Source organism: Anser anser (genome assembly GCF_964211835.1).
Source record: "Anser anser genome assembly, chromosome: 26".
NCBI classification, from domain to species: Eukaryota; Metazoa; Chordata; class Aves; order Anseriformes; family Anatidae; genus Anser; species Anser anser.
Genome location: NC_139747.1, coordinates 2,208,134 through 2,220,395, shown reverse-complemented (window position 1 = coordinate 2,220,395; position 12,262 = coordinate 2,208,134). Strand labels below are relative to the sequence as shown.

Sequence of the window (12,262 nt, the reverse complement as noted above, 5' to 3'; positions counted from 1 at the left end):
AGCTCTGCTCTCATCAAGAGGACAAAGATACCAACCACTGTTGGCTTTAGTGAGCAGAATATTTGTTGCTGCTGAGCTGCACGTATCCCATTAAAAACCACTGGGCGTTACAAGTCAAATCTCTTCAGGGCCACTTGGAAAACCCCAATGATTCAGCCTTGAGCAGATTTCTAGGTTGACCTGGTTGCAGGCAGACAAAGTCAAAGCTATTTTAGGGCTCACAGACAGGACACCGCGTACTACAAAAGTGAAGATTCCTCTTTTCCCACCCCAGCCAGGATTTAGCAGGGAACACAGAGCATTTGGATGCATTCAGCCAGAGTTCCCCCCACCCCAAAGGACAAGAGGGCTCAAGTTCACAGGCAATGAACGGAAGGATACATCCACTCAAAGAGCATCATGAAGCTGGTCTTGGCATTGAAGGCAAAGGCTATTCCCCTCAGGTCTCTCACCAAACCAACCAAAGTTCTCTGCATTGCAAAAGAAGCAACGCGTTAAAACGTGACACAGGAAGGGATCCTTCCCTCCCCGGCTCCACCAGCCCAGGGCCACGTCCCTTCCTCCCATCCCAGCAGCAACACCACCTTTCTGTGCTGGCTGCTGATTCCAAATTAGACAGTTCTTCCCCTTCAGTGTCAGGAACCCTTTTTAAACTGAACCAGCGTAGTGCCAGTACTGGGGTATTTCATTCCCAGCAGAAGGAGAGCTGGCTGATGAGCCTCACAGCTTAAATTATGAGCCAGACCCCAAGGAATACAGGGAACACCACAGCTTCCCATCATTCCAGCCATCTACTTGTCTTGTTCAGAGGGGAAACGGTCTCTCTCTCTCTCTGCAGGAATTATTTATTCCCTCCTGTGTGTCTGAATTGAAAACGTCAAAACCCCGAAGGGTAAGAGCGCAGAGAGCACGGATAGCAGGGAAGGTCCTGCCCAACTTACTTTTGCCTCTTGTTCATTGAAAGTATTTGTGCTGAACATTTGTGCCACGGTCTCAAAGGCAGCTGTTAGGGGAAGCATGAACTGCTCATACTGATCCTCATCTTCCCCTGAAATAAAAAAGAAATCAGGAGGAAATAGACTGCACATCCCTGCAGATCGGCCTGTGCTGAGACACTCAGACACCGGTCACCCACGCAGCTGGAGGCGAGGAGACCACATTTCCAGACAGGTAATCTACCGCTGCCAATATCCAACTTGCAGCACCCAAACCACAAAGTCGTCACTTTGCTCTGGATCTGAGGAAAAGACCTAAAAAGTACCTAAATCCACCATGAGAAGACGCCCAAGTGCAGTGTAGAACGTAGTCCGACATCTCATGTCAGTCAGGTTAGACTGATTGTTAATGCCCAGGAAGGAAAAGTGCTCACTCTGCAAACAGAAGAGATGACACAGGTTAAAGGGGAACCACCTGCTTGAACAGGATCCTGCATTAGGGGCTGGCTCAGTGACGGATCCCTCGTTCTCCCACCTAACCCTCATCCTGTGCAGGGATGAGGACAACCAAGCTGTGGGTTGTCTCGGAGAACGTGCCACCAGAGGGCAACACGCACCGCGCCGGCACGCTTGGAGCAGCGCTGCCCGTGGAGCTCTCCTGGCTGCAGATATCAGCACTATCACCTTCCATCTGGGAATTTCCCAGGACCCGGTGAACAAGGGAGCCCTGCTTTCCCTCCTGATCAGAGAAGCCACCTGCCCCTCTTAGTCCTGCGGACCCTCCGGGTGCTAAAGCTGCTGGAAATGGGCTTCTGCAGACAGATCCCTGGTTACCCTGCCTACACTCCCCGTGGGAAGAGGCGGCCCCAGACAGAGCAGTCTCAGTGCAGTTTCTGGACCAGCACATGCGACTCTGCCAGTAGAACATCCCCCAGATGAAGGAACACAGTGCCTCGCCCAACCAGTCCATCCAAACCTTCTGGATGTGGTTGCAGGAGCCCTATCGCTACAGCATCAGAGCAGCGAGTGACCACGCGCTCCCAGAGGCGAGTCGTAAATCTGATGTGCTCTGCTGCTCGCTTCTAATCACACGTTCTGATGTTTTTGATTTCAAGTCAGTATTCCAGATCTGCACAGGGAGTACCGTGCTAGCAGTGACCATGGAACAAGGCTGCTGTCATCCTCACTGCTGTGAGTGATGGCACTCCCTCCAAATCAGCACTTTCAGAATGAAAGCTAGGGCATTAGAATTTGCTTTAAATTTCATGAACAGCGTCACTGCTCTCTACCTGCCTGCGCAGCGATATCATCTGTCTCCCACATTTCCCACTGGAGATGGCTGTCTTTTGGTGGAGAGCAAGGAGAGCCCCATATTAACCCTTCTGGGATGAAAGGTACCACGTAATTACCACCTCTCAAAATCGAAGGGCAGGCTTTGAACAAAGAGAGATGGAACAGAGATCCCATTTTCTAGAGGCTTCCATCAGTGTATGAAAGCATCTGGGAGATGGGTAAACTTCAAAAGCATGCCCAGGTGTTAAAATTAGGGGATTACCTAAGCTGCAAAAAGGCCGATGTAGTTCTCTGTGAGATAGGAAGCAGAAGGGGAAAGGACTTACCGTGTGATTGTTCAGCATAAACTGTACGGCGCTCAGCTTCACCAGCTTTCTAACACTGCTGTATGTGAAGGCGGTGTTAAGGAAGCGGCAGAGTCAGCAGAAAACGTCTTGCAATGCTTGCAAAGCACTTTCTGGGGCAAAACTGGAAGGGAACTTACGTCTATTCTATTTAATATGTTCTAGGTTCTCTTTAATACGTTTCAAGAGCAACTCTTACCAGGTTGCATACATCTCTACTGCAGAGGCGTGCAGTGACCATTTTCATTTACTCTGGCAAGAAGAACAAGTAGGACAGACTATGACTGTCAGCAAATTAACACTATGAATGGTGAGCTACAAAGCAATTATGATCCAAAGTTAAAAATCCTACAGTACTACAGCCATCCACTGTAACACAGCAGATAAATAAGGCACTGACCACGCACTTGCACTCTGCTATCTTCTCACTACCCGGAAGATGAAGGGGTTCAGGAATCTGCTAGGTGCAGAGTGCTCCTGTTCCAGCCAAGCATCTGGGTCGCTCTTCCCCCATCCTACAAGCGTCCTGCACACCCACAGCTCTTCTGAAAAGGATATCCAATGGAGAGGTCATTGAGCAGCTGCAGTGTCTTGGAGGTGATAGGCTCGCACCGACCCCAGTACTTCAGGTTGGTGATGCTACGGAAGAGGACAACAAGGACGGATCAGAGGGGTTTGCTCGGCCTCCCCTTTGCTGTGCGGCGGATTCTTCCAGGCAAAAGTCACCCAACATCATCAGCTCCACCCTCCACCGAAACCACAGACATCACAAGCCACAAAATATTGGTATAAAATCACTGTACTTACATTTGGTTGACTAGAAAAATTATCCTTCAGATAATCTTCACTACTTGGGTCCCAAGCTACACTGGCCCATACCCAGGCCCTTGGAATTCTGTGGCACTCCAGGGCTGGTTTCTGCAGCAAGGGTAAGAGAATTCTGCGGCAGTGACTACATGCAGACGTATGCAATTCTGCACCTGCACCATCCACTGTCAGCTGCAGAATTCTAGTAGCCCTTGCTTCTTCCAGGAGAGCCACTTCACCCCTTGCGGACGCGCAGCTCGGGTGCGCGAGGGTAGGCAAGGCCCCATGCGGGTAAAGAGGGGGCGATGCTACAGAAATCAAGGGGGAGCCAGAGGCTGCGCGTCTCCAGGAGCACGGCACTGGGATTTACTCAGCCCTGGAGCTAGTGAAGTGGTTCAAAATGCTAACGGAGGCTGCCAAAGGCGTGACAAAAGCCAGTTGATGGGTTCGGTCCAGAGGAGAGCTGCCAAGGAGCAGGCCGAATAGGGTGTCCAGCAGAATTTGAGAATTTTACAAAGAATTTTGGGAAAAGGACTTGCGCTACTCTGGTACTGAACAGCACAGTTTGCAAAGAAAACCTTTGAAGGAGCAGTCCCCTCCCCATAGAGCTTTCGTGGCTGGTGATTGGCATGGTACAGGGCACGAGTATTTGAGGCTGTCCCCTCTCTGACTTTGCTTTTACTAAGCAGGCACTGGAAAAAGAATCCATTATCCTGGTGTGCGGCTTATTTTTGTGTCTCCATAGCCCAGGCTAGATCCACGATGGATAAATCAATCCCGGATGCTGCGCGTGATTTAAGCCCCTGATCACAGCCTGTAATTCTGGCAAGCAGCCAGATGTTACAAGCTTCAGACTGAACAACACTCCCTCACGTTCCAGTTTTCCTGGTAACACCTTCAGATAAACCCTGGAACCTCTGATGCCTGCAAGCAGGAACACTTACATTTTCCCTATGAAGACGCTCAGGACCATGGTCTCATCATTCAGCCCCAGGACCTCTGAGAGACGGCGGTACAGCTGGAGAGAAAAGTAACACCAATTTATAAGCTGCCAACAACACAAGCAAAGGTCAAGGATTATTTGATTTTCACTTGGCCTCAAATTGCAGCACTCATCCTTGGGAAGGTGTAAACTCGGGGCTTTCCCATACGAAGCAAAACAAAGCAGAGAGATGCTTGTGATCTGATGAATACCTGCCCTAATCACTGCTACCTCTTTTTGAGAGGGTCACTAGTCAAATCACTGGTCATAGCAGCTTCTAACACTGTTTCCAGAAGCTGGGCACCAGATTTTCCTAGGGAAAGGAGACATAATAACTGTGCTCCTCCTCCCGCAGATGCACGTGGCACCTTACTGAGTTTGTCTGAAAGTCTAATCCCCTTGTCACATCGCTGCTCTGGAGTCTCCGGGGGGGACAAAAGGCCACAGGCTACTGGAAGGGAAGAGAACCAATTTCTGCAACATGGATTTTCCCATTCTTTACATCATTTTTGAAGTATTTTGCAACTCTGAAGATGCAAAAACTGTAAAGATGCAAAAAGGCATTTAGAGTCCAGTGCATTTAAAACTACCTTGTAAGAGTAGGGGTACTTATCTTCACTTCAGAGCTGAGGAAGCAAGGCTCAAATGGAAAGGCTTGGGCTCCTCGTGTATTTACGTATCGAGTGACTTTCACATGTATGTGGGCTTAAGGGACTCATATGAAGTCACAGAAGTAACCAAGTAAGTAGATAACAAAACCGAACCCAGATCTCAGGTTCTACGGGTTCTAGGCTACTGTCACAATCACTGGCTCCTTCCTCAGGCATACAGAGCACAAAGACAGCTCAGGGTTTGCAATAACACTGGACATACGCCTAGGAAACAGAGCAGACAAGTCTCAAACGTTTCAGCCATCAAGAAAAGAGAACAAGTAGTGCAACCTGCTTTCCTTTAAAGAAGTGAGGTTATTACTGTACCTGGCATGAAGAGACAGAGGGAATTTACCTTGGAAGACTTCTGCACCTGATCTCCAATATAGATCTTGCGGAACTGCTCAAAGAAGCTCAGCATGGCAAGCTCTAGCTTCTCATTCCCAGCCTGCGCCAGCCGTGAGTCCGTGAGGTTCATCAGCTGCAGCACCCTGGAGAGAGGACGGAAAACCAGACGTCACTGCTGCTGGCTGCAGGGAGAGCAAAGGGCTTCTGGCCCACGGTGGTGCTTCCAGGGTGTGTGATTTTTACTTTCTGAGGTGCTGCTTTGGGTCAGCAGCTGACAAAACTGACAACAAAACGCTGACTAGGGTGCATTCCTCTTCTGTGCAAGGCCATTACGAGGCTTTTGTGTCCCTTCTAACAGGGATGCAAGGCCTTGGTTTCAACTTGCTGCAGAAGTGAGCTTCAGGTGCTTTAGCACACTGATCCAGCGACCGGCCCAACTAGTTCTCAAACCCACCGGAGAAACCACTACCTGCTCCGCACTGTAAATGACGCTCCCTCCTGGCTTTTGCTGGGCGCCCTGTGGAAACAACCTGTGCGCAGGGTCAGTGCCAGGGTCCTGCACAAGTGGACCTCGCTGGTGAGGAAGGGGTGGAGGGATTGCAGGGCAACACGTGCAACAGAGCAGGGGGCAAAAGAAATGATGCCCCTTTTTGGCAAGTGCCACAAGGCAGGGTGGGACAGAAGATAAACAGATTTCTCTGCACGTCTATCATATACGCTGGCACTAATTGTTACTGAAATACGTACAAGGTCTCGCCATTTCCCCTTCAGTAACTCATCAGCTACTTGGGAAGCCAGTGCTTGATGTTATTCGTTAGCCATGGCTCACCAACAGGCCAAATTCCTTACTTTCACAGGTTAGCTTCTCTTCCTACCCTAGCTTCCAGAGCAGAGCAATCAGGCTCTGGACTAAGAGGCGTTCGCTGTGACTCAAGGTAGTTCACGAGCAGTAGGCTACGTGTTCTCACATCCATCTAATAAAGCTTGCACTGCAAAGGATGTACAATCCCCCAAATCCATCAGGTGTCAGAAGACAGCATAAAGTTTTAACGGCTATAGAAAAACTACAATACTTGCAATACATTTAAGGACAAAACCCATTTTGGATTATTAACTAGGAAAAAGACTCCCCCCACCCCAGAAAAGAACCATCATGCATTTAGCTCTACTCCAATGCATGCATTTAAGCCCAGTATAAATTCCCCTTTTTCATGCTCTTCCCCTCTCGTGGTCTTTCTTACAACCCAGACTTTCCAATTTAGTCAAGCTACAGCAGAAATTTGCTGTGTGGCTCCAGCCAGTGCCGCCAATCTCTTCTCTCAGGATGGCCAATTCTGTATTCTTTTCAGTGAAAAGAGGGGAAGAACATGGTGGCAGCTTCACGATAGCAATTCTTCAACTTCAAGAGTGGTGCAGCTAGAAAACAGTCAGTATCCCTACCGACAAACCAACTCGCCATCCATCGCATCCTGCTCATCCGTGCTGGCGAACGAGACCCTACCACCAATCACTGCCCCGATAATATAGACGAGCCACGTCAGGCGCCCTGAAACCAACAGAGGACATCAGAACCAAGCACGTCACACAGTACAAGGAGGAAGCTGGGGAGACTTGCAGTTTAGTTTGGCAAAGACAGGATTCGCGAGGAGTATCTTTCTGCTGCAGTGCCAAATACACCAAAATTACTCAGGTCTCCACTCGGTGGAGAGCAGGCATGACTTTACTAGAAAAGAAACCAGAATGCCAGGTCTGCCTACAGGATTTTCATTATCTAAAGCCATTCCACTGCAGAAAGCCGCTTTCTTGCAAAAGTGCATTCTGTGTATTTAAACAAGTGGAGAAGCCAGCAGGCAGCGTTATTCTTTCACAAAACACATGCGGCTGATGGAGAAGTCAACATCGTACGGAGTTTTGCCCACACAATATTGCACTGCGTTAGTTCAGACAATATTGCTTCAGAAGGAAGCTGTAGTTTCTATAGTTGTGCTGATGTGCCCAATTCCTGCAAGGAAGGATAAGCCAGCTATAGTTATTACAGAAGGGGCATAACACAGCTATACCTGAGCCTCCGAAGGAACTGCTTCTTACAATTCCTAAACCAAAGAGGTGTGCAAGTACAACACCTGCATGCAGAGCCCACCCAGCGCTGCAGACAGACACTCTCCTTCAGACACCGGCACCAGCTGAAAACCCCACTCCCAGTTATTCATTATCGACCACTAGCCGGAGGCTTCTGCCGTGTAAGCAGTGGGGAGGTTCAGACGAGCACTCCACACCCTCTCTCAGCCAGAAGGCAGGTTGGGCAGGTGGTTGTGGACAACCCATAGATTGGGCAACATCCTCGTAACTCGTCTCTGAAAGACCGGTCAAGGAGATGACTAAGTAATTTCCCCCAAGAGTTGTGCAGTCAGTTGCAGGACAGCAATACCTTCAGCCAGCAGTGCTGTGTGTGTTGGGAGTGTCTGTCCACAGCCAAGGACATTCAGCACCATACAAGCACCTCCCCAGGGGAACACCTGCGAGGTCTGGCTTCCCACTGTATGGTGTTCACCAGGAACGCAGGCTTCTGGAACAGTATTTTGGAGGACAGGGACAACCCACCGCAAGCTTGCAGGTCGTTGTTTCCCAAAGGTGCTCACCTTCTTGCACAGCAACATCCATGGGGCTGGCGGTGGCGCTCTGCAGCAGCTCCTGGTAGGACTGGGCTGACTGGTCGAAGAGCTGCACGAGCAGAGCGCAGGTCTTCTCATACTCGCACCGGCCGATGGTGGAGAGCTGGTCCAGCTGCTGCTGTACGAGGCCAGTATCATCCAGTGGATCCTCCAAACCATCCCTGTGCAGCAAGAAAGAAGATTAGAAAAGGACTTAAAAACGTAAAGATGGCCTAACCCGCGACATCAGCTTATTTCTGTCAGACAGGAGATGCTTTTCTGAGGCACGCAGCAATTCCAGTGAGTAAAGTCTCTGCCTCTAGTGTTTGTCATGATGGAGAGCTACAGGCTGATGTAATAATCTGACCATTACCGGAGCCATAAATCAGAAAAACATGCGTGGTTCAGGTGGAAGGGCCATCAGGAGCTGGGATGAGTAAGCTCTTCTTACATCGTTATGTTTATCCAGATCTTTGAACGGAACGTGCAGAGCCAAGAGCAAGTTCTCTGTCTGGCTGTCTTTATATAACAAAGCTTTCCATCTCAATGCTTTAGTCTCCTTTTCCTCTAAATACATTAACCTCAATACTAAGTTGTATTGTGATCACCAAAACTAAATAGACCCGCTGTTCCACCCATGCATTGTTAGAGAGCTAAAAAGGGATAACTCGATCTGTCTTCCCTTAAAAGAGGCACTCAGATTATTTTTCTATACTTGACCATTTGTTTTCATCCAACACACACAAACACAAGGTGGAACTCATCCCACACAAATACAGGCACTGCAGCAGAGTCCTCCAGGCTGCCTTCACACTCAAAGGAGGGAAAAAAAAAAAGATACTTTTAGGTCTAATTTATGCCATCCTGCAGCAGATACCTAAAAATTAGGTGAATCATACTTTGCATACTTATTCCTCTCTGTTACGATGGCAATTCAGAGTGTAAATGGCATGCTGCAGATGTATAACACTGGGTAAGATGAATTCCGCCCATCTCCGAAACCACTCAGATCAATCTCAGCCATTTGAGACTGACTAAGGTCTAAAGAAAAAAGAAAGCTTTAAAAAAGTGCACGCTTTCTTTTGTATAAGACACAGAATATGCAGTCTAGGTAAGTCTCCCTGAAAAACCCCTCGGTGACTCACTAAGCTTCCTGCAGTCACATCCATTTTGGAAAGACAACTCGGAACAGAACAGGCTAGAGCCTTCTGCACTAGGTTCTGGTGCCTGCAGCAGAAGCGCTGCCATCCCTCTGCTTCCCTTACCTCAATATGATGTGTACAGATTCCAGTCTGGACGTGATGTATGCTTTTGTGACTTCTGGTGTGTACGTTTCCAGCATGTGAGGCTCTGTGGCTTTCACATAGGGCACCGACGCCGCCAGCCGCTGCCACAAGCTCAGGAGATAGTGAACGCTGTTGGGCGCAAACTCCCAGTGCTACCGAGAGCAACAGAAAGAAAAGGAAAGGAAATCAGCCAGTTGCGATCTTGATTATTTTATGCACATCATTTTGACTTACACAGCACATAAAGGGCATCATCTAAAAGCTTTAGTGATGCAGTTGCCAATTTTAACAATGAATTTCAGCATCTAAGTTCAAAGGGCAATCGGTAGAGTGAAAGATGCTGCGTGGCTGAGCCAAAGTCTTTGGTCCCAAAGAACTGCTGAGCTCATCCTGTAGCATGCTGCAGACAGCTCCCCAGACAAATCGTACACTTTGAAGCCGTTCTCCAGACAATGACTTTGTTAAATTTTTATTATTTATGTGAACTATAACATTTTTTAACCATATTCTGTGCAGTGGTGTAGTTACAAGTTATACACTAGTGGAAACCTCAGTGGGAACATGGCAAGATATTCCTATTACTAGTGATGCTGGCAACTGCATTTTAATAGTGAAGCGATACTTAAGTCTAAAAATAAGCCTTTTTTAACAAGTTGTGATTTTCTTTCCCCCTGCTAGGGCATGGGAAGACTCTAGAGGCATAGCAACCCTGCCTTCCCCCACATACTGTTCTTGTTCCATTCAGTAGGAATTCACAGCATAATCAATGCTACACTGCAGGATTCTGTCACAGATACCGCAGGGCTTTTTTTTGGTTAAAACAAACAAACAAAAAATATTGACAAATCTGCAAAATAAGGGGCTAAGAACAGACAAAAGGGTTACAGTTTTGTTTTAAGAGACAGCAGGGGGAATAAACACCCACTTAGGGCAGATGATTTTGTACCTGTAGGCTGGTCACGGTAAAGTTGGCAATGAGCCGGATGACCTCGGGATAGTTCTCCACCTTCACCAGCTCTCCCAGCTGGTAATTGCTTTTCAATCGTGCCAGCAATCGGCAGAACTCATGGTAGTTATTAGGGTCTGACAAACTCTGAGAGGAGGAAAAAAGGAGAAGAATTAAGAAACAGCACTGCTCAGCAACAGGAAGGGGCACAGATTTATGGTGGAACAGTAGAGAAAGGAAAAGAAAGAGCGGCACGATTTTGCACCCAGTGCCACAGGTGGGACACATGCATTAGAAAGTATTTTTGGTGAAGAAGCCTGATGCAGAGGAAGCAAAGAATTCCACTGACTGCATCCAAAACACTCACCTGCGGGTTTTCCAGTATTCGTTTAACTCCATCAACCAGATGAGATAGAAACTTTGCTCTTTCTGCATTGTTAAAGAGGGATCTGCGTACAGAGGCTATCTGCACTAAGCAGGATAAAACCTAAAAGGGGCAAGAAGAAAAAAGGGAGGGATTAGAACACTAAAATGAACACCATGTGCTTCCTTTTCATGACACAACAAATCATTTAAGTTTGATGCTCATGCCACACATCAGCTCCTTCAGTCCAAAAGAGGACTTGAAACAGCCGCCATCATCTTTGCAATTCTGTGCAGTCTACATAAAAACACAGATACAAACTACAGCAGGGATAAAAGCACAACGCCCAGAGGGATAACGTCTCTGTCCTGACAGTCAAAGGTGTGTTGCAAATTCTGCTACAGGCCCCCAAAACAATGAGATTTCTTTGAATGAAGAACAGAGATCATGTAAGTCTGAAAACACACTAACAGAGGGAGGAAAAACCAGTCAATTTTACACAGACTTGGAAAAGCATTTGCAGATGATACGTAAACCTCTGAAATTTAATTGAGAGCAAATTCCAAAGGTACAGTAGTGAATGGCAGGCAGGTGAACGGGGCCATGAACAGCAGAGGCAAGTCAGTTACAGCCACTGCTCTGGAATCCGTATCTGAAGGCAAAGCCCTTTCCCTCCGACCAGCGTAACAACTACCTGCCTCACCGTGAAGCCCCTCATTCTTGGTGGATCTTAGATTTAATGATCAAAGACTCAGGACAATTAAAGGCTTAATTGCTTCAGATTTCTGTTCAGCAACAAAAAAAAAAAGTCTCTCACTTAAAAATCTCTCGTGAATATCTGAGGCTCTAAATTCAGAATTAGCAAGTAACCCTTCAACGTAATGAACAGTGCTGAGAGTCTCAGCGGAAAAAGTACTTCTGAAGGACCCTTCCCTTCTTAGCCAAAGGGCGTGTTTTCATTTTAACATCAGTTATGAAAAATATTTATCAGCTAGATAAATGCCTGGCAGGCAAACTTTTTTTTCCAAGAAGAAATAATAAAACTTTTAGTTCAGTTGTGCTGTTGGCCATTTCATCCATCTGGGACATGGCCTCGTTTTAAAGCGTGGAAAGAGAATTATGAATTACATTCCTCGGTTGTGCTCCCAGACTTGGTACCTACTTGCAGAACGGTTTTAGGATTAACTAAGTGATACTGTGGAAATAACAAGCTACAGCTCTCAGAAAGGGCTTCCTGGCAGATTTAGCACAGACTCCAGGCTATGCAAGGATAAAAGCAGCAGACTGGACTTCCAACAAACAAGCTGCTCTTAGGCCGCTTCCAAAACCTGCAGATGCATGAAAGCCATCAGCAGTGGCAGAACCAGAGCAGCCTCCCGTTTGTCAGGGCATCACAAGGCAGTGCCATCAAAAGAAAGGGACTGTCTGAAGCCCTTCTGTGACATTTTAACCACCAGGAAGCCTCCCAGGTGAATCCTACAGCACCTTCTGGTAGCGGAGTCTGTAAGGAACGTAAACACTGGACTTACCAGAGGAGAAAACGAAGGAGGGATGGAATGATAGAGATCAAAAAACAACTGAAGGGTCGAAGAATCCAAGAACGCTGAAAGAGAACGGAGCACTTTACTGACAACACAGCCTTATCCTGCTTTCCAC

The 12,262-nt window shown here is 47.6% G+C and overlaps 1 protein-coding gene across 2 annotated transcripts in view; it reads right to left on the bottom strand.

Moving 5' to 3' along the window:
- Positions 1-12,262, bottom strand: part of XPO7 (exportin 7) — a 47,140-nt gene that overhangs the window by 8,317 nt on the left and 26,561 nt on the right. For both annotated transcript variants that reach the window (XM_083811583.1, XM_083811584.1), the window contains exons 8-20: positions 12,136-12,209; positions 10,610-10,729; positions 10,243-10,389; positions 9,276-9,448; positions 7,999-8,192; positions 6,800-6,905; positions 5,367-5,502; positions 4,324-4,397; positions 3,131-3,211; positions 2,555-2,618; positions 1,262-1,370; positions 942-1,048; positions 382-470 (exon numbers count right to left, since the gene is read on the bottom strand). In XM_083811583.1, coding sequence (XP_083667709.1) covers positions 382-470; positions 942-1,048; positions 1,262-1,370; positions 2,555-2,618; positions 3,131-3,211; positions 4,324-4,397; positions 5,367-5,502; positions 6,800-6,905; positions 7,999-8,192; positions 9,276-9,448; positions 10,243-10,389; positions 10,610-10,729; positions 12,136-12,209 — 1,474 coding nt within the window. The remainder of the gene's footprint in view (positions 1-381; positions 471-941; positions 1,049-1,261; positions 1,371-2,554; positions 2,619-3,130; positions 3,212-4,323; positions 4,398-5,366; positions 5,503-6,799; positions 6,906-7,998; positions 8,193-9,275; positions 9,449-10,242; positions 10,390-10,609; positions 10,730-12,135; positions 12,210-12,262) is intronic.